The sequence below is a fragment of the Nicotiana sylvestris genome, chromosome 9 (genome assembly GCF_000393655.2).
Source record: "Nicotiana sylvestris chromosome 9, ASM39365v2, whole genome shotgun sequence".
Lineage (NCBI taxonomy): Eukaryota > Viridiplantae > Streptophyta > Magnoliopsida > Solanales > Solanaceae > Nicotiana > Nicotiana sylvestris.
The window spans coordinates 56,810,358-56,835,350 of NC_091065.1; the positions used below are offsets into that span (position 1 = coordinate 56,810,358).

Sequence of the window (24,993 nt, forward strand, 5' to 3'; positions counted from 1 at the left end):
AGTTCCCATTAATTATTATTATTTTATATAGTTCCCGTTAAATCAACAGCCAAGGTTTGTTAGATAATTGTCGGAGGCAAAAGTGCTCATTTTTACAAACCTTAAGCACTAGAACAGCTTAGAGATAATACTAAAGGGATTAATTTAGACTTATCTGAAACATAAATGACCATTTCGCCATTACTTTAATATTTTGAAGGAAAAAAGAAGACCCGCAAACACCAATCCGACCCGCGGATCGGAATCCGGGTTAACAAAGGTTTCAGACACTTCCAGAGGTCCGTTAGAACTTGAAAGAGAAACACAAGTTCACTCACTACACATTCATCATCCACAATTCTACCCACCAAAGCTTAGCTATCTGCAGAAACGAATACAGAGAAGAAAAGGGTTATTATAAAATAAAAAAATTCCAAGAAAGATGAGTGGAGGGGATGATAAGAAGAGAGTAATAAAGCTGTTATGTCCTTCACTACCAAAGATAGTAGCAATAATTGCTTGGGAAGACCAAAGACTTGATCTTGGTTTCATTGCACGTGTTTTTGGGCTTGACCCAGCAACTATAAAGCTAAATGGTCACTTTATTAGTAGAGGGGTTGATCTTATTGCTTCCTCTGTTACGTGGAAGTCCCTTCTTTCGTTCTTCTCTGCTCGTGGGTTGGCCATTGGTGACTCTGATTCTCGCGCTCTCATTGTTGAAGGAAAGCTCTCTAAAGTTGGTTCCAAAAGTAAGCCCCCTTTGTTATCTCTTTGCTTCTTTTTCTCTTTCCTCTTTGTTGAACTATAGCTTTATATAATAGCAAGGGCGGACGTAGTGTACAAGTTATGTGTTCATCCCACCCAGTAACTTTGACTCAAATTTTGTCTGCGTTAAAAAATTTATTAAATAAATACAAATATAATATTTTGTACCTGTAAATCAAATGAGCTGTGGTAGTATTTCGAACTCAAACCCATAGAGTTCAAATCCTGAATTCGCCTTTATATAATCATGAGTTATGATCAAATCATCTAAAGGTTTAGACTGTTTGAGTTTCGATTTTTTTTTTGGGGGGGGGGGCTTTTCAACAGATGCTCGAGCAAGGTCTATCGAAAATAGTCTCTATACCTTCGCAAGCTAAGGGCACTAACCTTCCCAGACCCCAATTGTGGAATTACACTGGGCTGCTGCTGTTGTATTTTGGCACTTCAACGCTTAGACTTTATTTATTTTTGTTTTTTTGGAAGAGGTATGGCTGGGGCGGTTTTTTTTTTTTTTTTTTGGGGTGGGGGGTGGGGGGGAGGTTGGTTGAGTTCAAAATATTTTTGGCAATGGGTAGCAGTAAGTTCAAACCTTTACCAGCTCCTGTAACAGATCAAACTGAGTGAACTTTTCATTGAAAAGCTTAAATTGTTGGATAGATGAAACACATATTGTTTAATTCTGCAAAAATAATAAATGGAAAATCAAATATTGAGTTCTATTTTTAGGCTGAACTAGGATAGGGTCTATATGGGAATCATGAGAATGTGTTATTACTTTATATTTTAGGCTATAAACAGTATAGCAAGTCTTATATATAACAACACCAATTGTTTGATAAGATTTGCGTTGTTATATTTTCCATTTCAATATATAACCATGCCAAATTTTATCAAACAATTTGACGGGGCTTCTGTGTTGTTGATACACACAACATACGCACGCACACACAAAGAGACATATGTTTACTTGTGCTTTATGGAAGCAGTGATTGTTGAGAATATGCAGGGTTGGATTATGTAATCCTCAAAAAATTGATTGCCGTAGATAAAAATTCTGCTTCAATGTTCATAGACATCTTAGGTTTTGCTGGGAGAAACCACAAATAAGATAAATCTACAAATGGCGGTAGATTTATAGGACTACTAATGTTACGTGTAAATACAAGCAGTAAATTTGTGTTAGTGTTGGAACTTTTGTGCAGAAGTAAAACCGTGAATTTATAGCCTGCATTTTGCTCAAAAGTTCAATTTGATTATTCAGGAAGGTTTAAGTTTTGCAAAATTACGAGGCTTTGGTGATGTAAATGGTCTGGAACATGAAACGGAAAAAAGGTGTCAGATGAGTTTTCAAGCTTTATATGTATGTACATAACACCTAACGGGATAATTTATGATTTTCTTTTACTCTAATCCATCCATAGCCTTATAGATCTGATATACAGATCTATTGATTTTGCATTTTCTCTTATTTGTGACTTCAAAACATAAGATGCAGATCTGATAGTTCCCACAACCTTCTAGATTGAAGGATTACAGACCAATGGCGATGATGCGTTGACATTTCTTATTCATCAATAAATGAATGAATAACTAATGGATGATATTAAGAAAATATGACAATATATTATGTTTCGGTCCAGCTACCTGGGTTCGATTGAATGTCACTCAAGTTGACGTTTCCTAAGTGTGCTACTCCGTAAGCGTCTCCCTCCCTGGCTTGAGTGTGCGCAAAACAAAATGCTAGCACATCTTATGCAGTAAATTGCAGAATTGAATAAATGGTGGCAGAATATCGCATCCTGTATTTGGTGGACAGTCTGGAATGAGAGGAACTCCAGATGTTTTGAGGATGTTAGGAACCCCCTTCAGAGAATCAAATGAAATGTTTAGTACTTCTCTTTTTTGGTGTAAAGAAGCCCTGTAAATGATAGTGACTCCGTACTTGATATCATAGAATCCTTGTAAGTTTTCGTCGTGCGGGGATTCTTTACTGTTTTTGGGATATGTATTTTCACTTCTACCAGCACAAACTTTATGCTGTTTTCATTTATAAAATGTTATAATTCTCAAAAAATAAAAAAAATGTTGCATGTCATTGTGAAGTGCTGCTTCCAAGCTATTAGTCTGTCAGCTACTGCCTCAAAGTTGAAGGTTGACAGGTGAGTAAATGTATGTGACCCAAAAAAAAAAAAAGAATCATCAAGGGTCGTAGGTTTCGGAGACTTGATATCATTTTGAAGCTATTTAGAAGTCATGTGTGTGCTTATTCACCTCCCACCACCATTCTCCTGCTTTCCCTCAGGTTACGAACCGTGATTTAAAGTACTTGTTGTTGAATGTGAATGTTATCGTGCAGGAACACGTAGTCCAATAGAAGTTGAAAAAGGAGTGCTCTGCATGAAGGAACTCAATGGTGAGAGAGAAGAACATCTTGAGGACGCCACCTCCCTCAGTAACAAGAAATTTAAGGAAAGGAATAGAGGTAATGAAAGATTTAGACATTCCTCTCCATGAAGTAAGCTATATTATCCATCTTATATACCTCTGCTTGTGCAGGAGTTGGATTGAACCTAAAAAGGAAGCTGTGTTTGGAAGATTCTGGTCTCTTGAAGAGGACAAGAACAAATAAATGTGATTCAGGTTTGCTACAATGGAATAGGCTTACTGGTGTCTTATATCTCAATTCCTTGGGCAGTAGTGTTGTATCTCTTCATTTCTACTCAGAATGGTTGTTTCTGGTATAATTTCAGGTATGCGAGAGAGGGAAGTTGATTTTCAAAAAGCTATTTCAGATAAGCCACTTGTATGCAGTTTGGCTAGTGAAAATCTGAAAAGGATTAGAGATGATGAGATGGTTGTAACTGCCTCTTTCAAGAGAATAAGATAATTAACCAAATACTGACTGTGTTAGCAGGTTGTTTATTGAAGGCATTGTTACCATTGTACTCACCTGTAAATCCTTGCTAGTGGGTTAAAGTAGTTGATGACAGAATTTTGATGTGGGAAAAGCCTTTCTTGAGTTTGTCAACGTAGATTATATGACTTGCCCTTTGTAGTTTCTGATAGGTGAGAAGATGGCTTTTTCCTTTTTTCGATGCCTGCATTATTCACCGTATAATTAAATTTGTGGTATTTGAAGACCACATTACCACCTAACATTGTGGTATTTAGCCACTCCATTTCAGAGGTAAGTCTATGAGATGTTACATCTTGCGTTTTCGTACGTTAAAATTTCGTCTTCAGTTAATTGACGTAGATTTGAGGATGAGATTATATTGAGATTATAAGCATTTATGCTATTTATAACAAGCCATAAGTAAGTGCCGTGAAAGATAAAGGGTAAACGAATCAAAGAAAATGAGTTTCGTTGAAGGTTGTCGATTGGGGATAAAATGCGGCCCGAGCTACAATACCCGATATTTATGGACTAGTGCCATACAAAGTACTCTATAACCACGATAATAGGATACATAAAGTGTGTTAAAAGTAAGTAGTATTTTAAGTAATTTGAGATAATTTTTAATTATGTGAGTAATTGATTAATTATTGATTTAATGGAAAATTAACCCCACGTGACAGCAAGTGGAGAAAGATCTAATAGTGACTCTTGACTTTAGGCAATTAAATTAGGAGGACACATGCATTCATCTAATAGTGACTCTTGACTTTAGGCAATTAAATTAGGAGGACACATGCATTCCTTACAAACACAAACACGTAGAAAGGGAAGTTATATTAGTCATTCTTACACTTTATCTTCAATTGATATCAAAATTCATTTGGGGGAGTTATAGAAAGGGAAAAGCCAGGGACGAAAAGGTGAGGGGATTTGGAAATTCATACAAGACTCAATATTATAATAGCAACGGGATTTTGCGATTCTAAGGGAGTACGGTGCAATTTTTCTTAAGAATATCATACGGATTTTTTCCTACTCCAGGTATGTTAAGGTTAAGCCCTTCCTTCATTTTGGTATGATCACGTAACTACATGAGTTTGATAACGAGGCATAAAGAGAAGTTCGTATTCCTGAACTTATGTACATTATCCTAGTCTCATAAATTATAGTATTTTCCCTTATCAGGACTTTATGTTCAGTTAAATATTGTCTACTTCCAGTCAAGAGAGCAGAGGGTCTATATATATACAGTATTATAATATTGTTACCACCATCGAGCTATAATCGATGGGCAGGTTCCTATTGGGCAACCTCTGATCAAATGGTAAGTTATATACCGAGCCTACTGTGGCAGAGCACCTATGAGCGAGCCCAGTATTGCCGAGATACAGAGCCTAGTATGGTTGAGTGCCTATGAGCGAGCCTACTACGGCGGAGCAGTTACACGTTCCGAGCCTTATAGGGCCGGACATTTATTTTACTTACTATATTGAGAGAGTTGAGTTAGTATCAGCAGGTAAGTATAAGTCCAGGTCATTTTTGACTCCCAGTTACTTTCAGTTATTATATTATCAGTTCCGGTTCAGCTTTCAGTTATTTTATTGTCTTGCATACTCGATACATTATTTTGTATTGACGTCCCCTTTTCTAGGGACACTGCATTTCATGCGTGCAGGTTCAGACAGACAGATGGGTAGACCTCATCAGTAGGTGCTGCCCGAGTTCATCTTTATCGGTTAGCTTCACGTCCTTCGGAGTTGTCGGGTCTAGAGTTTTGTGTACATCTTGTCTATATATGTATATAGGTTATGGATAGGTCATGGTCCTATTCCGATCACAGTACATCCATCAGTAAAGGTTTGTAGATATATCCTATCAGTTAGTGCAGTATGTCGGACTTGTAGGCCTTGTATGTATATTTTGTTGGTTTGTCAGCTGTAGTAGTTATCACGGCCTTGTCGGCCCAATTTTATATTAATGTTTAGTCAGCGTTAATTTCCGTTCAATTTTATATTTTGCTTCGTAAATTGTCTTGCAATGTGGCTCATGGCCAAAGTATGACATTATATGTTCAGAGGCCCTTAGTCGCAAATTGGTACGCAATAATAGGTGAGGAATCGGGTGCCGGTCTCGCCCCCCAGGTTCGGGGCGTGACAAATGTCCGGAGGTGAAAGGTGTTTCGATGGCTTAGATTAGGGTCATTAAGGACAGGGGCGTATCTAGGGGGTTCCATGGGGCACGTGGACCCATGCTCCCTTCCCAATACCATGTATAATAATGTTATATTTTTTTAAAAAAAATACTTAAATATATGTGCGTGCATCCATGCTCAAAGTATTATGTGATGTAATAGTTACTGAGTCTACCTCTCTAAGTGAGGTTGCAAGGTCAAATCTTATATCAATCTTGTTATTTTTTCTTTTCTTTTTCCCCTAGAACTAGATACCCACGAGAGATAAGCATGTCTTTTGTTACTTTTTGCGTATTAATTAAGTACTTTTTCTTTTATTTCTTTTTTTGTTTGATTTATTTTTTCAAAATTTTCACACATTAAAATTTCTATTCTTCTTTTGTCACCGTTAAATCTTATATGATTAAACAAAATATGTATATTAAAACTAGTAACATTGTATGATGTAGCATATAACTAATGGGTTCAACTGATCCCGATATTTTTAACATGGATAATAGATATAGATGCAAGAGAAATATTTTTTTCTAAAGTTTTAATTTTGAACTTATAATTCAAAAGTGTAACGGGTGCGCAATAGTAAGAAATAAAGGTTGAACATGTAAAATGTATATCCTGGATCCACACCTTCTTAATAGTGCACCCATCCTGCCAAGATCCTGGTTCCGCCTCTGATTAAGGACATGTATGATAGAGCTAAGACTCGGATTAGGACAATGGGGGCGACTCAGAGCATTTTCCGGTTGTTATGGGGTTACACCAAGGATGTGTGCTTAGCCCGTTCGTATTTGTTCTGGCGATGGACGCTCTGACACACCATATTCAAGGGGAGGTGCCGTGGTGTATGTTATTCGTCGATGTTATAGTCCTGATTGATGAGACGCGAAGTGGTGTTAATGAGAGCTTGGAGGTTTGGAGGCAGACTCTTGAGTCTAAAGGTTTCAAGTTGAGCAGGACTAAGACAGAATAAATGGAGTGTAAGTTTAGCGGCGTGTCGGGAGAAGCAGACATGGAGGTGAGGCTTGCCTCTCAAATCATCCCCATGAAAGGGAGCTTCAAGTATCTGGGATCGGTTTTCCAGGGTATCAGGAGATTGACGAGGATGTCACGCACCATATAGGGGTAGGGTAGATGAAATGGAGGCTAGCGCCTGGCGTCTTGTATGACAGGAAGGTGCCCCCGGAACTTAAAAGTAAGTTCTATAGAGTGGTGGTTAGGCCGACCATGATGTATGGTGCAGAGTGTTGGCTAGTCAAGAATTCCCATATCCAGAAGATGAAAGTTGCAGAAATGAGGATGTTGAGATGGATGTGCGAGCACACTCGGATGGATAAGATTAGGAATAAAGATATCTGGGGTGAAGGTGGGCGTGGCTCCCATTGAAGACAAAATGCGGGAAGCTAGGCTTAGATGGTTCGGGCACATGCAGAGGAGAAGCTTGGATGCTCCGGTAAGGAGGTGTGAGCAGCTGACATTGACGGGTATGAAGAGAGGAAGAGGGCGGCCCAAAAAATATTGGGGAGAGGTGATCAAGCGGGACATGGCGCGGCTGCAAATTTCCGAGGACATGGCCCTTGATAGGAAATTGTGGAGGTCGAGCATTAAGGTTGTAGGTTAGGAGATAGGAGGCTAGTCTGATAGTGTTCTGTTTTAGACTGCTAGTGGCTCTAGTTGTGTCCTTAGTACTTCATTAGGGTTGTCGGTTAGGTTGTAAGAGGATAGTGTGGAAGTATTTTGTCCTAGGATGTTAGTGGCTCTTGTTGTGTCCTTAGTATTCCATCGCGTATGTGTTATTACTTGTCTCTCTATTTTCTGGTTATTATGTTGCTGAAGTTATCTTTCTGGATTCCTTTGTTGTTACTGCTACATTGTCTCGTTTCATCTTATTATCCCGATGGTCTATCGGAAACAACTTTCCTACTCCGATAAGAAATGCGTGCACACTACCGTCCGCAGACCTTTTGTGGAATTTCACTGGGCTGTTGATATTTGTTTGTATCTTCTTCTTTTTCTCAAAAGTTTAAATTTATTTACTAGAGCGAGAGGGTACTTATCTATTTAATCTACCTTTCGAAACATTTCTTAGTTAAAAGTTGTGGTGGAAAATAGATTTAAAAAATAATTACCCATTCATTTTATCCATTAAGAAATGGGTTGGATAATAAATTTTTTTTAAAATGTATCAAATATGGATAAGATTCATAGTATCCACTTAAAAAATAGATAACTAATTAATTTAACTTTTACATTTGCAAAGACTCAAATTGAAAATGCCTCAAATTTAGAAGATTAAAAATTCTCCCAAAAGTCATGGATGATATGAATACCCATATTATCTGTCGGTTAACCAAATTTCCATTTGTTTCAATATGGGTCGGACCGAATATTTTAGCCGTTTTTTGAGTTACCATTCTCGACCCATCAATATCTGACCGACCCGCTTGTTTGTCACCCCTAATTACAAGAGTTGAAGATACCGGTACCTGATAATAAAAAAAGTAGGGGATGCGAGATACGGGAACAGACATAAAAAGAAAAAAGAAAAAAAGGAACTCGACATAGTAGACCTATCCTAGCCTCATTAGCACTACGGTTTTAAATTCTTCAGCAATCACTCAGAGGGACATGTAAAGCTAAGAGCTAATTGTACACAAATGCGGTTGACAATTAATTGAATGATACAATGCTCAATCCTAGATAAGGAAGCTTGAGGTTGATTCATAAAATCTATGCAATTAGTCCGTGGAATCAGGTAACATATTGTACAAAACCCCTTATGTAGCTTCATTTGGAGGTTATCCAAAGTACTGCCAAGCAACAGCAATACCCGCCACCAGTATCACTCTGAGAATCAGCTTATAACTGACTTTTGATGATGATGATGCGGACGATTTCGGTGGTTCCAACGGTTTTCCCCTCAATTTAGCTGATAGTTTGGACAGTAGCACGCCTATAAGACTACTGTCCTTGGTAGCTGCAAGCAGGCAGAGAAAAACATCAACATCTGAAACACACTTTATTACCCAATTGTTATATCAACCAACTTCATTTAAATTAGTTGGTGCAAGTTAATATGGAGCATTTGTCTCTTTTCTTGTTCATTTCATTTTGCTGCTAATAAACATCAAGATCAATATCTGAAACTCGAACTTGACCAATATCAACCCCGTTCCCACATCAAATTAATAGTGGTAAGCTATGTGAATGCGCTGTGTTCATTATGTTGTATCCACATACATTCCAGTACTACATAGTTTGTCATTTAAGGAAAATAAGGATTTTCTAGGACTACAGATTTTCCAATCCCACCCTTTAACCCTACACTGACATATAAATATTGACCAGAGTAAGAATAAGTTTGGCAAACACCAGCACGGTGTAAATGAAACAACAACAATAAGCCTTAATTCCAGGAAATTGGTAATATATCCTTTTTTATCAGGTAGCAAGTTGGTAAGTATCTTTTGCTTTCATTACCAGAAACTTTAAAGATATTAAAACAACAGAGTGGAGTAAAATATACATCCATGCAAATCCAACTGAGAAAGACTACTTTCACCATCCAGTAGAATCCCAGTGAGGTGTGCACTCTACTTATCAGAATTAAAGCAACATGATACTTATATTACCAGAGAGAAATTTACCTTTACTTTTCAGAAGCCTCTCCTCCTCTTCGACACGCCTACGTAGTGCGTTAAGAAGTGATCCAAAATATAGAGCAAATACAGTGCATGTAATTGTGATGACATTGTATGGCATGCTAAAATCAGGAGTGGTCAAGGGTACAAGCAATACTTCTGTGTACCATAGAACAGGGCTTTCTTCCTGGAAAGAAGCAGATGCTCAATAGGATGCATATTCAATACAATATCATATTACATAAGAGCTTCACTTGTTTAACAATACCAATTGGTACCTGTAGCTTGGATAAGAGAGGTGACTTGCAAGAAGATTTATCCTCAAATAAATGCAGTTTTGTCTTGATCTCGGGAAACCTGATTAAAGCTGATGGAATGTCAAAACCCTGATTAGCATCTGGAGGATACTCATCGATGTGCAGAAAACCCTGTGAAGAAATCCAAAGAAATAAAGGTAAAGTTAAACCGGTCGATCGCTGGTGCTAATATACATCAATTTGCTTTCTACCTGTTCCATTAGATTCAAAATAATCTAGGCCTCACAGATACCTCGGTCAATTCCACAGAGATATAGAACAAGAAATTGGAAATATCACCGTATCGGTTTACAAATAACCATCCCTGGCCCAAACAGCTTTACAAGATAATCATACAAGCAGACAAAAAGTAGTTTAAAAATTTAAGACTACAGAAAGGCTGCACAGCATCTGACATCAAATCAACTTATAAGGTATTTTGTCTTTACTCCAAGTACAAATATTCATGTGAAGCCTGAATTATGTCTATACTTACAAATTTTCTATACAGAAACTCCAAACGAGTTATGTTTATACTCTATAATTACCAATCTCCTATCAATAACTCCCAAAATGAGATGATTAGATAGCTCCTTATCAAGAAAATAATATATATATATATATATATATATATATATAGAGAGAGAGAGAGAGAGAGATAGAGAGAGAGAGATAATTAGATAGCCATCCTAGCTGACCATTGTTCTTTAGTACACTAAAAATTACATATCAGCAAATTTATTCTAGATAAACTGGAAAAGGCAATACATACCTTATCAAACTCCAATGTCAATATCACCGAGTTCACATCACAGGGTAATCGCAATGCTATTTCCATTAGCCCAGGAGAAACCTTGTCTTCAGAAGGCGAGACATTTGTCCTTTCTATGACATCTGCTAAACTATGCAGACGTTCATCAAGATACACTTTGAGTGTGTGGTAATAAACCTTGACATACCAAGGCACAACTTGGAACACATCAACCCGTAACGAGCATCTTCCGTCCTCATCATCAGAAGAATCCGTATACTCACTTCTTCCTACAGATTTCAAGGAGATGGCTATTGCACCCCTTTCATTCCCACTTCCCATAAGGAACCTGCTAGCCTGCAAAGGTGCCAGTTGAGATGACCATGTCACGGGATGCTTCCACCTGAACTCCAAGTCAAATGGCCTTGAATCACTGCTATTTGCTAGAGAATATTCATATAGAAGGGATGACTCCTTGTGAAAGCCATAAACTTCTTTAATTACCCTAACTGGGGAATCAGACATTTCAAAGCTCATATCTCTCCAAGCTTGAGATACCAAATTCTTAACATCAGATTCTTGTTGCATAGCTGAAGTACTCTTCAATTCTGACACCAAATTCGGCTCTAATTGGACATACACGTTACTAGTATTTGAAAGAATACACCTTCCACTAACTTTTCGTCCAAACAACGAGCTCAATGACCAACTTGGCTGTCGTATTGAGCCAAATGTCATGCCACTTCCTAAAGTAACCGGTTGAAGAACAACGGTAAGTGTCTGTTCAAGCACCATTCCGGAAATTGCTTCAGCTAGATCAAATTCATTCGAGACCAAATGCAATCTCTGAGAGTGATAAAATCCTCTGTAGATAGAAGGTCTGTCCATCAATGCAGAAAGCCCAGCTTTGTCTCGGCAAGGAAGCAACTTTAGCCATGGAGTGAGGTTCTCTGTGCAAACAGCCTCACGGGGCAATGTGCCGTACCTGACATTTGTGGTAAATGACTTGAAGCTCCACCGAGGAGCAGAATATGCAGTTGATGACTCTAGGAAGTTAATAGAAGCACAAAAGAGCCCTGAAAGAGCATGGGTTAAATTTCTCCAAGAAGCGTCGACCTGATGTTGTGGAACATCAAAACTAGCCCACAGTTCAACTCCAGGTGGCTTCGCATTTCTACTTGAAATGGGGTCGTATCCACCCCAGCGTCCATAATTCCAGCGACCTTGTGTGAAGGACAGCTCCATTTCTCGAACTCTAAATTTATGAACCTAATCACACAATTGAGTATTATATTTTTATGAATCAACTGCTCAATTTACTCATGCACGCATAATTCAGTCCAAACTCACCTCACTTCAGCACTTACAACTTTCCAGAATAAAAAAGGAATAAAACACGAATTGCATGTTTCCTTGGTGTCAGATTTCATCCGATTACTTGTTATCATATCCCTTAAGGAAGGGTACCCATCTTCCATATTAATTGTCTACATATGCGACTCTTCTAGAATATCAATTAATTAATTACGCCTCAATCCTAACTAATTGGGACTGGCCATGTGAATCCTCTGTACCCATTCAGCTCTATTTGGTCCCGTTTTCATTCTAATACTAAAATATTTGGTCTTTCAAGGTAAATTAAGGCTTCCTTAAAGTTAAAAGTTGTTAAATCTCACGCTTATCTCCGCATGGCTTACTTAGAACTAAACAAAACTGACAAATGTGAGAACTAATGCAAATGTAACGATAACAACTACGCCTTAATCTCGACTAGTTAGTATTCCTATATAGACACTTTACTTTCATTGTGCTATGTTAGCATTCTATCTAATTGCATATGATTTTTCCACCTCGTCCCCTACCATATACAGAGCTAAAAAAAAATGCTAATACGAAACTAAATAAAATCAAAAAATATTCATTGAGATAATAAGAAGCCCAAATTGAAAGTGTACCAGCTGATAAATGGATTTGGGGAAGAGACTGTGGTGGGGTCCATGAGTGCGAGTTGGAGGGATTTTACTTTCGAAGTGAAAATGCGCCAACACTTTACGATCTGGTAATGGCCTCAACAACAGTGCTTCTGAGAACTCTTCTTCACTTTGTTCGGCAATAATAATTGACCCGAAGCTCTTAAAGAGCAGAATAAATAGCAAAATTGATCTTAATCGAACCATTAATAATGGGCCTCTTGCTAATGAGCGTTACCGCTGATATTAGTACTGGGGATATTTGAAGAGCAATTCCGCCATTAGAAGAGCTTCAACGTGTGTTAAAACTTAAATCAATGGTTTGAAGAATTTTGGATACATTTGGGGTTTTGGCTGGTTGACCCGTTTAGACCTGGGATCCGATCCCATTTGGTTTCCTTTTTTTCTTTTTCCATTTAAAATGTTCCCCGTCTTTTTTCTAATTGTTATAAATATATTATATTATGGATGTTCATTTAGTACTCCGTTGTAAATAAGCTTCCTGAAGAAGCTTATCCATATGGGACTCCACCGTAAATATGTTTATCTATTTAAGTACTCTATTGGAAATAAGCTTCCTGAAGAAGCTTATCACTTCGATACCCGGTTATGGATAAACATTACCCCCGGTAGAAGATTATCCATACCGGGTATAATAAGCTTATCCTTTCAGTACCCAGTTATGGATAAATATTATCCCCGGTAGAAGATTATCCATACCGGGTATAATAAGCTTATCCTTTCAGTACCCAGTTATGGATAAACATTACCCCCGGTAGAAGATTATCCATACCGGGTATAATAAGCTTATCCTTTCAGTACCCAGTTATGGATAAACATTACCCCCGGTAGAAGATTATCCATATCGGGTATAATAAGCTTATCCTTTCAGTACTCCGTTATGGATAAACATTGCTCTCAGTAGAAGATTATCCATATCTGGTATAGTAGCAGCTTACACAGCAGCTTCCTTTCTTCTATAAATAGAAGAGATTTCAGTTCATTATGTACATCAGTTTGAATTCGAATAATATATCAGTTTCTCTCTATACTTGTCTTTACTTTACAAGGGAGTTTTTTCCGATTAAAGGACAATCGAAACGGGATTTATTTATTTATTTTAGAGTCGCCACTTGGGAGATTTAGGGTGTCCCAAGTCACCAATTTTAATCCCGAATCGAGGAAAAGAATGACTCTGTATTACAGTCTGCGCATCAGAAATCCGGATAAGGAATTCTGTTAACCCGGGAGAAGGTGTTAGGCATTCCCGAGTTCCGTGGTTCTAGCACGGTCGCTCAACTGTTATAATGGCTAAAATATCTGATTTTAATACATGTTCAAAAAAAACTATAGTGCAATTTTAACTTTTAACCGCTTGTATTGTTATTATTATATTTTAAAGAGTGTGAACATCGTTGGCGGATGGTTTAGACTTTTAGGGTTTTTGTCTTATTTTTGTTTTGTTTTGTTTTGTAAAATGTAAGACAAAGGGGTTTGGGTCTTTTGGGTTATGGACTGGGTCGACCCAGTTCGAAATGGACTGGGTCGTAGGGAAGATTGGGTCATTTTTGGGCCTGTGGCTTGAAATCGAAGAAGAGGCCCAATTCCGACTTTCTTTATATTTTCGCTCTCTTTTCTTCTTTTATTTTTCTAAAACTAAATTATAAAAATACTTAAACTATTATTAAGAATTAAATTAAGTTATAAAAGCACAAATTAACTCCCAATAACAATTAACGCACAATTAAGTATTAATTAAGCATAAAATTGTATATTTGGACATTAAATGCTAAAAATGCAAACGATGCCTATTTTTGTAATTTTTAATTTTTGTAAAACAAATTCAATTACTAACAATTGTAGAATTAAATCCTACATGCAAAATGCGACATATTTTTGTATTTTTTATTAATTTAGCAAATAAACATGCACAGACAAATGCAAATAATTATTCAAAATATCACAAAATTACACACCAAAGAAAAATCATTTTATTTTTGGATTTTTTGGGAGTAATTCTCATATTGGGAAAAAATCACGTGCTTACAATAATATAACAGTTTCTCTCTATACTTGTCTTTACTTTACAGTCTTTATTTTATAACACGTTATCAGCACGAGACTCTGCCATCTCGAGCAAATATTTTGAGAGTATCTGAGGTAAGAACTTTCTTTTCCTAAATAATGTCAAATCTTTCTAAACTTGAATTTGTAGCCCTGGATATATCGGGCAAAAGCTACATGTCTTGGGTGCTTGATGCTGAAATTCATCTTGATGTGATGGGTCTGGCAGACACCATCAAAGACAAAAATCAGGCATCAAACCAAGACCGTGCCAAAGCAATGATATTCTTACGCCATCACCTTGATGAGGGCCTGAAAATGGAATATCTTACTGTTAAAGATCCAGTCATACTGTGGAATAATTTGAAAGATAGATATGACCACCTGAAGATGGTCGTTCTTCCACAGGCACGATATGATTGGACTCATCTAAGGCTACAAGATTTTAAATCTATCAGTGAGTATAATTCTGCTATGTTCAGAATTATTTCCCAATTGAAGTTATGTGGTGATAATATTACTGATCATGATATGTTGGAGAAAACTTTCACCACTTTTCATGCCTCGAATATGCTCCTGCAGCAGCAATATCGAGAGATGGGATTTAAAAAGTATTCTGAACTTATCTCACATCTTCTTATAGCCGAGCAACATAATGGGCTATTAATGAAAAATCATGAAAGCCGGCCTACTGGTTCTTGCCATTCCCTGAAGTGAATGAGACGAACTTCCACCAGGCTAAACGTGGAAAAGGTCGTGGCTCCAGTCGTGGTCATGGTCGTGGTCGGGAAAGAAACACTAATCATGGTAATAATAATACACCAAAGAACGCTCCTCACCACCAACAGTGAAAAAGGAAGGAACAAAAGCATGAAGCGGTGCAAGCACCAAATGCAGAAAATGCATGCTATAGATGTGGAGAAAAAGGGCACTGGTCACGTACCTGTCGTACGCCAAAGCACCTGGTTGAGCTTTATCAAGCCTCCCTAAAGAAGACAGAGAAAAATGTTGAAGCAAATTTTATTTCTGAAGATAATTTAGACTTCATGCATTTGGATGTAACTGATTACCTTGCACTCCCAGAAGGAGAAACAAGTCATGTAATCGGTGGTGAATATGTAGAAATGTAAATATTTTAATTTTTGTTATTTGTAATAGATAGTATGGTTATGTAATTGTTGTACATAAAGAAAAATTATGATTTGATAATGATGTTTACTATAATATATCTTGTTTATGTCATTTTGAAGAATATGGATAACATTATTAGATCAACTTAAACTCTAGCAGAGTTTGCAAGAAATATACAACCACAAGAAGTGGTTATATTTCGTATATCTCATTGTAATTATATTTTGTTAACTACCAGAAGTGGTATATGCCTATGATCACCAGAAGTGATAATTTAGGCTTTCTATGGTTACAATTGAAGATAAGCTACATAAATATTCTCTATATTAAATGCACGCCTCGATTTGCTCCTGAAGTAGTAAATATTTTAAAAGAAGTTGAGGCATCACAATTTGATGTGATTAATGCGCATTCAGATAATTATGTTCGATTTCCTGAAGGATGAGAACTTTTGATAATATTAATCCATTCCCTGAAGTGAATGTGACAATACTAATAAGTCGGGTAAATATGAACGCGCTCTTGATGTGAATACATTACAATTCACCTCCAGAAGAGTTAATATAATTGAGAGAATATATACTCAATATTTCGTATTTTAAATTTGCTCCTGAAGAAGTAACACAATTGAAATTGCCTCCTGAAGTGGAAAAATATTATGAAGAGGAGTTTTCGTGTGCTTAAACAATTGTTTTACATTGTTTATTTGATTGTGATTTTCTCTCATGACACCAGCAGTGTCTGAGCAATATTTGATAGTACAAAATGTATCAACAACTCCTGAAGAGCTAAATGTTTGCCTAAAGAATACATGACACCAGTAGTGCCAGATAAATATTAGATTGTGGATAATAAATGAAGGCTCTCGAAGAGCTTATATACAAATATGTCATTCATATTATATGATTATGGTCAAAACATATGTTGTAGTAAACCTGAAGTTTACTAATACAAATGGCTATCATATTGAGACTACAAATGATTGGAAGATTGATAATCTTCATGTTTCCACAATCATAGGGGGTAAAATAATATGTATGTGAGAAGTTACCCGCCTTATTCTTTAATTTGTACTATATCATGTATCACAGTAAACCAGAAGTTTACTAAAGCAAAAGTTTATGCCATAGTAAACCAGAAGTTTACTAAGAGATAGCACATGACATGATAAACTTGAAGTTTTCATTTGCCATTTTTAAATGAGCTATTTGAGAATTCAGATAAGCATATACTAAAGAACTAGAAGATTCTTCAGGAATTCTCATGTGTTGCTTGTTCTCATAATGAATTGATTATACCAGCTAAAGTTGGGACTAAGACCCCTGATTCTGAAATATATAAAAGGTGAATATGGGCCCGTTCACCTATCATGTGAACCACTTATAGGTGCATATATGAGATGGTTACATGTGTAATTATTGTCAACCTGCAGTTTGGCATTTGGAATTGCTTTTCTCGATTAAGAGCATAATTTTCAGATTATGAAATCAAGACAGTTCATCTTGATAATGCTGGTTTATATCCAAGCTGGTTTAGCATTGAATACCTCCTATTAATGGCTAAACCATTGCTTATGAGAACAAAGCTTCATGTGTTGGTCTAAGATTTTCTAAATTGCATATAGCAGCACTTGTATGCATCAGATCAACAATATATGATAAGTCCTCCCTTCACAATTGGTTTAGGATCAGAAACCAAATATTTTTACTATCTTTTGTTGCGTGGTATATGATTAATTTCTCTACCATAATACACAAAGATATGTTTCCCAAAGATGATTGGGGATATATGTTAGTTTTTCTAACATTTGGGGGATGGAATAAACAGTTGAAAAATATGCTATATGAATCGAATTATCATGATCCTCACTTAGAAGATAATTCAAGTCGAATGCCAGAAGCATTTGCTGATCCAAAATTAAATATCATATTTCAGCTGCAAATGCTCCTATTAAAATTAAAGTCCCTGAAGGATAGAGTTTACTGTACGCATGAAGCGTGGTAGACCAATCGGTTCCAAAGGTAACAATCCTTGAAAAATAGTAGGAGCTAATGATCAAAATGAGGAGGAAATAAGCTCTAGAAGAGCCCACGACATAACATTTCATGAAACTCCCGAAAAAGTTCAGGTACCTGAAAATAAAGAAAGTGATGAGATCTCCACAAGTTATGTCGCTTCGGAACTGACACAAAATGATCGTCGACGATATATTTAATACAATATAGTGCACAATATTGTAAAAGATTGTGAGGATCGGACTAGCAGTCCAGACACTTGAAGATGTCATACCATTTAGATACAAGTCTTAACCTATATGACTTATTTGGCTAAATCTATATGAAGATCCTTGAAGGATTGAAAATGCCCGAAGCATATAATTCAAAGTCTTGAGAAATGTACTCGATCAAATTATAAAGATCTTTGTACGGTTTAAAGCAATCTGTGCGCGTGTGGTATAATCGCCTCAGTAAATATTTGCTGAAAGAAAGTTACATAAATTATGTTATTTGTCCATGTATTTTTATAAAGAAAATGTCATCAAAATTTGTTACACTTGCTGTTTATGTTGGTGACATAAATCTTATTGGAACTCCGGAAGAGCTCCAAGAGGGTCTTAAAAATACTTTTACATGGACAAAGTGTACCCATTAAGTACACCAATGAATATTCAATCACTTGAAGTGAATAAGGATCCGTTCCAACCTCTAGAAGAGGATGAGGAGCTCCTTGGTCCTGAAATACTCTATCTCGGTGTAGATGGTGCACTTATTTATCTTGCTAATGCTAACAAAAGTGGTGCAGATCGTATTGGTAATGCAGATGCATGTTATTTATCCGATACCCATAAAGCTCGATTTCAAACCGGCAAGCAGGGAGGCATATGATTGAGATCAGTGATTCATTCGAGAAACATGTGGGTTGGAATGTGATAAAAGACCCACAATATTATACGGAGACAATGTTTCATGCATAGCACTATTAAAGGGAGGATTTATAAAAGGAGATAGAACGAAGAACATTTCACCAGAATTATTCTACATACATGATCTTCAGGAAAATTGTGACATTGATGTGCATCAAATTAGTTCAAGTGACAATCCAACAGATTGTCTTTACCAACATCAATTTTTGAGAATATGGTATACAAGATTGGAATGCGAGACTCAAATATTTGAAATAAGGTTTTCTTCAGGGGGAGTAAAATGCGTGTTGTACTCTTTTTCCCTTACTAAGGTTTTTCCCAAAGGGTTTTCCTTATAAGGTTTTTAATGAGGCAGCCAGCAATGCGTATTACTAAATATGTGTACTTTTTTTCCTTCACTAGGATTTTTTTCCCACGTGATTTTTCCTAGTAAGGTTTTAATGAGACACATTATCTTTAATGAACATCCAAGGGGGAGTATTATAAATATATTATATTATGAATGTTCATTTAGTACTCCGTTGTAAATAAGCTTCCTGAAGAAGCTTATCCATATGGGACTCCACCGTAAATATGTTTATCTATTTAAGTATTCTATTGGAAATAAGCTTCCTGAAGAAGTTTATCACTTCGATACCCGGTTATGGATAAACATTACCCCCAGTAGAAGATTATCCATACCGGGTATAATAAGTTTATCCTTTCAGTACCTAGTTATGGATAAATATTACCCCCGATAGAAGATTATTCATACCGGATATAATAAGCTTATCTTTTCAGTACCCAGTTATGGATAAATACTATCCCCGGTAGAAGATTATCCATACCGGGTATAATAAGCTTATCCTTTCAGTACCCAATTATGGATAAACATTACCCCCGGTAGAAGATTATCCATATCAGGTATAATAAGCTTATCCTTTCAGTACTCCGTTATGGATAAACATTGCTCTCAGTAGAAGATTATCCATATCTGGTATAGTAGCAGCTTACACAACATCTTCTTTTCTTCTATAAATAGAAGAAATTTCAGTTCATTATATACATCAGTTTGAATTCAAATAATATAACAGTTTCTCTATATACTTGTCTTTACTTTACAGTCTTTATTTTATAACACTAATCAGTTTTTGTTTGGCTTCTATTTTTTAGTTTATTTTTTAAAGTACCTTGTTCAAAAATATTTATATTAGTATATATTTATAGCAATTTCTTTTCTTTTACCTAAGAAATAAGGGTTAATTGCAGAGTAGGTCATCGAACTATAATAAAAATAAATATTTAAAATAAAAGTAGTTTTATAATATATATTATATATTATTGAAAATTATATTCAATTCTATTATTATTCTGAAAGTATATATGCTAGAAAATTAATTTTTTATTTTTTATTTTATAGATAAAATTTATTTATTTTATAGGTAAGTCCATAATATCAAATACCTATTTTAGAGGGTAAATAGGTATTTGACAATTAAAAATTTGAGAAATCTGGTTAAGAGACCTTCTGAATGCTATAGACATAGCTAAGTGACTTTTCTATTACAAACTAAAAAAAAAATGACTTTACTTATAATTTCAAATAATTGAGTGATCATTTAAGTAATGAACTCACCTCCATTAGTGATGAGTCCTAGGTAGGAGTGACAAACGGGCGGGTCGGGTCGGATATGGTTCGGTCGAAAACGTGTAATGAAAAAATGGATCAATTATCCGACCCGACCCATATTTAATATGGATAAAAAATGGGTTAACCGACGGATAATATGAGTTACCCATATTATTCATGACTTCTTGTATATGATCACTTTTTGGAAAATTCTTATGAGTAAATGACGTTGTATGGCCGTCCAAATATTTTAATAGCCCATATTTTCATCTTTGACCCGAAATGGCCTTTAGGCCCAATTCTTTTGCAAGTTGTAGTCACAATTTCCAATGCACTTCTCTTTCCAATTCATTCGTATTTCCTACTCCTCTAGTTGTTTGTTATTCTCCTCCCACTTCCATCATCGATATAATCACCACCAATCCAGCTTATCTCCACCGCCTTCCTCACACCACCGCTCCAATTTATCTCCACCACTGATCTCACTACCACCGATTCACCATATTTCCATAAGTAAATCTTCATCTCCCTCTCAAAACACTCTTAAATCTCAACCACAAAATCAAATCGAGACCAACAATCATCCACTGTGATTCGAAAATTTATAGACATAATTTTTCTTTGCCTAAACAATCTCCACCACTACCTCTAACCAATGATAATTTTATTATCTTCCGTGTTGCTTCCTTCCTCTTCTATAAAAGTCATGCAATTCTAGATCTTTAAGGAATTATAGCAAATACTTGGCTAGTGATATCTATCGGTCATGGCTGCGATCAGATAAAGACTCCTGTGACCTTCCCTTTTGCTTTCCTTTTCGGCTCCGACTTTTTTGCAGCTACCTTACAAATGTATATATAATGTCTATATGTTGTATAATAGGTGTATATGTACTATTATACAATTTATATACAATATTTATACAATATATAATGTTGTTGGTGGGTAGTTGGTGCTTTGTGAGCCGTTTGGAGGTTGGGCTTCATGAATCTTTTGGATGCATTTATGTGCATTTCCTAAGAAGAAGTAAAAGGTGAAGTGTATTTGTGGAGGTGGTTATTGCTGCTGCTTTCTTCTTCTTCTTCTTCTTGAATATGAGATGTATAATTTGTGTATACATGTACAATGTATATTTAGTGTATCTTTTATGTATAATATCTATGTATCTGTATACACTTTGAATTTTTATACAGTATACACTAATTATACAATATATATACACTAATTATACAATTGTAACTACGAGAATTTTTCCAGTCTTTGGGTTATTTTTGGTGAGCAAAAAAAGAGATGGAATTGTATATACACTATTACATTGTATAATTTTTTTATATAAAGTGTATCCTATATTTTTTTCAGTGTATCCCTAAATAATCCTAATGTATCTTTAGTGTCCCCCCTCCATATATATATATATATATATATATATATATATATATATATATAATACCAAATTTTTTATTTCATTACCACTAATTTCAAGATCTTCTTTTCTCTTTCAAGCTTCGAAACTGGGGGAAAAAATAAGAATAAAGAAAATTGAGCTTACATATGCCAGGTAGAAGAAGTCATACATGATACCACAATATTGCAATTTCTGCAGTGTGTAGCTCTATTAGTTTGATAGGTATTTGTTTTGGGGACAATACAGTTGGCACACTGTACTGTGTATATTTGTTGTCCAAATAGGTACGTTGCAATTCTTAGGTGTTAGTAATCACTTTCTCTCGTCCAACGACTACAACTCTTTAATTTGCTCATCTAATTCTTCTGCACCTAACAAATCGTGTACTTATGGAATATTTGAACCGTGAAAAAAAGAAAGAGGAGTAAAAATAGTTTGCATACGGTAAGTTTGGGCTAGCCGGTATAATTAGTTTGGGGTTATGAGTTGTCTGACTAATATTTATGGCTACTGGATGATATTTGTTTTCTCCGACCGGCTAAAAGTGAATTTCTCTCTATTCTTATTCCCTTAACCCGAGGAACCCCAATTTGAGGCTTTACAAATGTACAAGTTAGACTCATTGGTTATCTATTGGTTACTCATTAATTATTCATTTTCTAAATGAAAAATATGAGTCTTATCCATATTTGACATGTTTTTAAATAGTTCATTATCTAATTCATTTTTTAATAGATAATATGAGTGGTTAACTATTTTCTTTTAACCATTTTGCCACCCCTAGTCCTAGGTGAAGAACGAGGATAATCATTCTGCACTTAAAGACAAAAATTGTGTTCCAATATTAGATCAGAAATCAAGTATATTGAGATATTCAAAGACAAAAATGATGGACACTAAATTGTTATTCAACAGTTGGACGATGAAACCTCTAGTACTCCAAAGGATATCCTTGCGGTATTAAGATATAATATATATTCATATATGTTACCAATCAGAAGTCCAAATTCCCTTCGTTTTTTATTCCATTAATTATTGTGTTGGTTCTAATACTGATCCAATGAAACAAGACAACTAAGAATTATTATAAGAACATTCTGGGAACTGAACAAAGCCTGGGACACAATAATCATAAGTCATATACTGTTTCCTAAAATTGGCCATTTTTTGTCTCTGTAGAGGGCTGAGAACCTTAAATCTGTTCCATGGTTGGTTAACTGGTGAAGAACAATCATTCCCAGGTTGTGGAAAACAACCTGAAATTTTGAAGTGTTGATAATGAGCTATAAATGGTGCTAAACTCCAATCAATATCTCCAGCCCAACCACTGCTGTTTGAGTACCATACGCTTGCCTCTATCTGCATTGGACTTGTCGGGTAATTTACATTTGCTTTCACTTTGAGGTTCATGAATTCCCTTACTGGTATATCATCTATGAAGAAACTGCAAAAAAGATCAAGGTTAAGAATATAGACTTTTTGAACTTAGCTCAATCGTAAAAACTAACTCATGAGATGAAAATTGCGGAAAGACATATAAGGAGATAGATAACAACTTATGCCCTCAACCAATGTGAGATTTTAACACCTTACGCCCAGGGTTGAACGCTTGAGCATGAAGTAACATGGAAGCCCAACATTGAGTAAACCAAGAAAATGCATGATGGGTCAGCCTTTGATGTCATGCTAAGAAAAATGATCTGCCCTACTCATGTGCCTAGGCCATATAAAGAGACGGTAACCCGTACCCTCAAACAATGTGGGCCTCCAACATCTGATTTGAACACCATTAAGGTGAGTGACAGCTGATTTGAACACCACTTAGCTTATTCTTAAATAAAAAGGGATGTAGTTTGCTTACACTATTTGGAATGGATTGTAGAGAATTTGATAGGTATGAAAATCTTGTGAAGGATCAAAGGGAAGTTGGAATATTTGTTCTCTAAAACCCCAATCATTAGCAAATACATTGGTTTGTAGTTTCCCTTGTGTACCCAGAAACTCGAAATCGATCTCATCGTGGGTCCCTGGTGGTGAACCATCTACTTGTGAGGTTAGCTGCCAAAAACCAATTGTCAAGTCAAAAATAGAGAAAAAGGTGAAAATTCTTATGTACCAATAATTACTCTAATGTAATTTTGAGTGTAGAAAGAAAAGATTGAGTATTATAATTCTATACGTAGAGAGATGTGATAACTCCTCCAGTTTTCTTGTCTGGTAACTTCATCCTGATTACAAATAAGCCAGATTCGTATAGGAATTTGGACTTAAAACCAGCTCCTACATACACACACAAAAATTATATGTTAGTATAAGTTAAACTAACATGAGTTGTATAGCCACAGTTAGAAATAATCACAATTCTAACATTTCAAGCCAATTGGAATCGGCTATATAAAATCATACTATTCCTTCTTTTTTTTCAAAGTGATTAAAGACATAGCAAAAAGAAAAAGAAAAAAAAGAGAGAGAAAAGAAGTGAGAATAAACCTGAGGAGTTGTCTAAAAGAAGTGTTACTTCAGTTCCTTGGTTAATGATGGATAAATGGTTTTCTCCCCATGTAGGTTCGTAACTGTTGTTGAAGCTAATATCAGCATTAGAAAGCCCCACAATAAAGAGAAGTATAAGACTAGTAACAATATTCATCAGAAAATAAGCCATCTATAAAGAAATAGAACTATTCGTAAAAATAATGACATTACTACTCAACTGTGTTCCTAATTACTTCAATTTTATATTGCTATAGCGTATGGCTTATTTAAGCAAGAACTTAAACAACATACTATGGAGAGTATAAAATTTAGTGACTTTCTAAAAAGAATCATGAACACCAGATTTGCTGAACTTATTATATTATTTCCTTAATAAACTGGAAATTAATCAAAGCTTGTAATAATATATCCCATTCCAGCTTTGCATTGCAATGACATAACATTTATATACTGCAATTAGAGGCGGAGCCAGGATTTGAACTTTATGGGTTCGGGATTGTAATACTTTTAATTTACTGAGTTCTAAATTAATAAGTTATATATATTCAATGAATTTCTTAAAATTACGGATACATAGTTTGAACAAATGTTACTGAGTTCGGCTGAACCCGCATCCGACACTGCGCACTCTGCCTCCGCCCCTCGCTGCAATGTATTAAAAGATGGATACTTGAGGTGTTCATGTATGTTTAAAGCATACTAGTCTTAGGGTACGCGCGTTGCACGTGTACCCTATATCGATGAGCATCATTTTTTAGAATTATACATATATTATTAATTAGTATGTTTGAGTTATTAAATATAAGCTAAAACTAAGATAAGTTTCTGAAAATGATATATATCGATTCTATTTAGGTGGCTAGCCATTTGAGCTGGTAT

The 24,993-nt window shown here is 35.7% G+C and overlaps 3 protein-coding genes across 3 annotated transcripts; 1 reads left to right on the forward strand and 2 right to left on the reverse strand.

Annotated features, from left to right (window-relative positions):
* The first annotated feature begins 310 nt into the window (after window positions 1-310).
* Window positions 311-3,923, forward strand: LOC104223403 (uncharacterized). The gene is made up of 4 exons (XM_009774836.2): window positions 311-728; window positions 3,101-3,226; window positions 3,301-3,384; window positions 3,495-3,923. The coding sequence occupies exons 1-4, from the start codon at window positions 422-424 to the stop codon at window positions 3,629-3,631; spliced, it is 654 nt and encodes a 217-aa protein (XP_009773138.1). The 5' UTR covers window positions 311-421; the 3' UTR covers window positions 3,632-3,923.
* A 4,438-nt stretch (window positions 3,924-8,361) lies between these two features.
* LOC104223402 (uncharacterized) lies at window positions 8,362-12,871 on the reverse strand. Its single transcript, XM_009774835.2, has 5 exons — window positions 12,475-12,871; window positions 10,541-11,788; window positions 9,751-9,900; window positions 9,479-9,659; window positions 8,362-8,808 (listed from the first exon to the last, which is right to left on the reverse strand). The coding sequence occupies exons 1-5, from the start codon at window positions 12,694-12,696 to the stop codon at window positions 8,630-8,632; spliced, it is 1,980 nt and encodes a 659-aa protein (XP_009773137.1). The 5' UTR covers window positions 12,697-12,871; the 3' UTR covers window positions 8,362-8,629.
* Window positions 12,872-22,642: 9,771 nt separating this feature from the next.
* On the reverse strand, window positions 22,643-24,283 carry LOC104241274 (putative xyloglucan endotransglucosylase/hydrolase protein 1). Its single transcript, XM_009796203.1, has 4 exons — window positions 24,112-24,283; window positions 23,801-23,901; window positions 23,483-23,679; window positions 22,643-23,065 (listed from the first exon to the last, which is right to left on the reverse strand). Exons 1-4 carry the CDS (start codon window positions 24,281-24,283, stop codon window positions 22,696-22,698), a joined length of 840 nt encoding a protein of 279 aa, XP_009794505.1. The 3' UTR covers window positions 22,643-22,695.
* Between the last annotated feature and the right edge of the window lie 710 nt (window positions 24,284-24,993).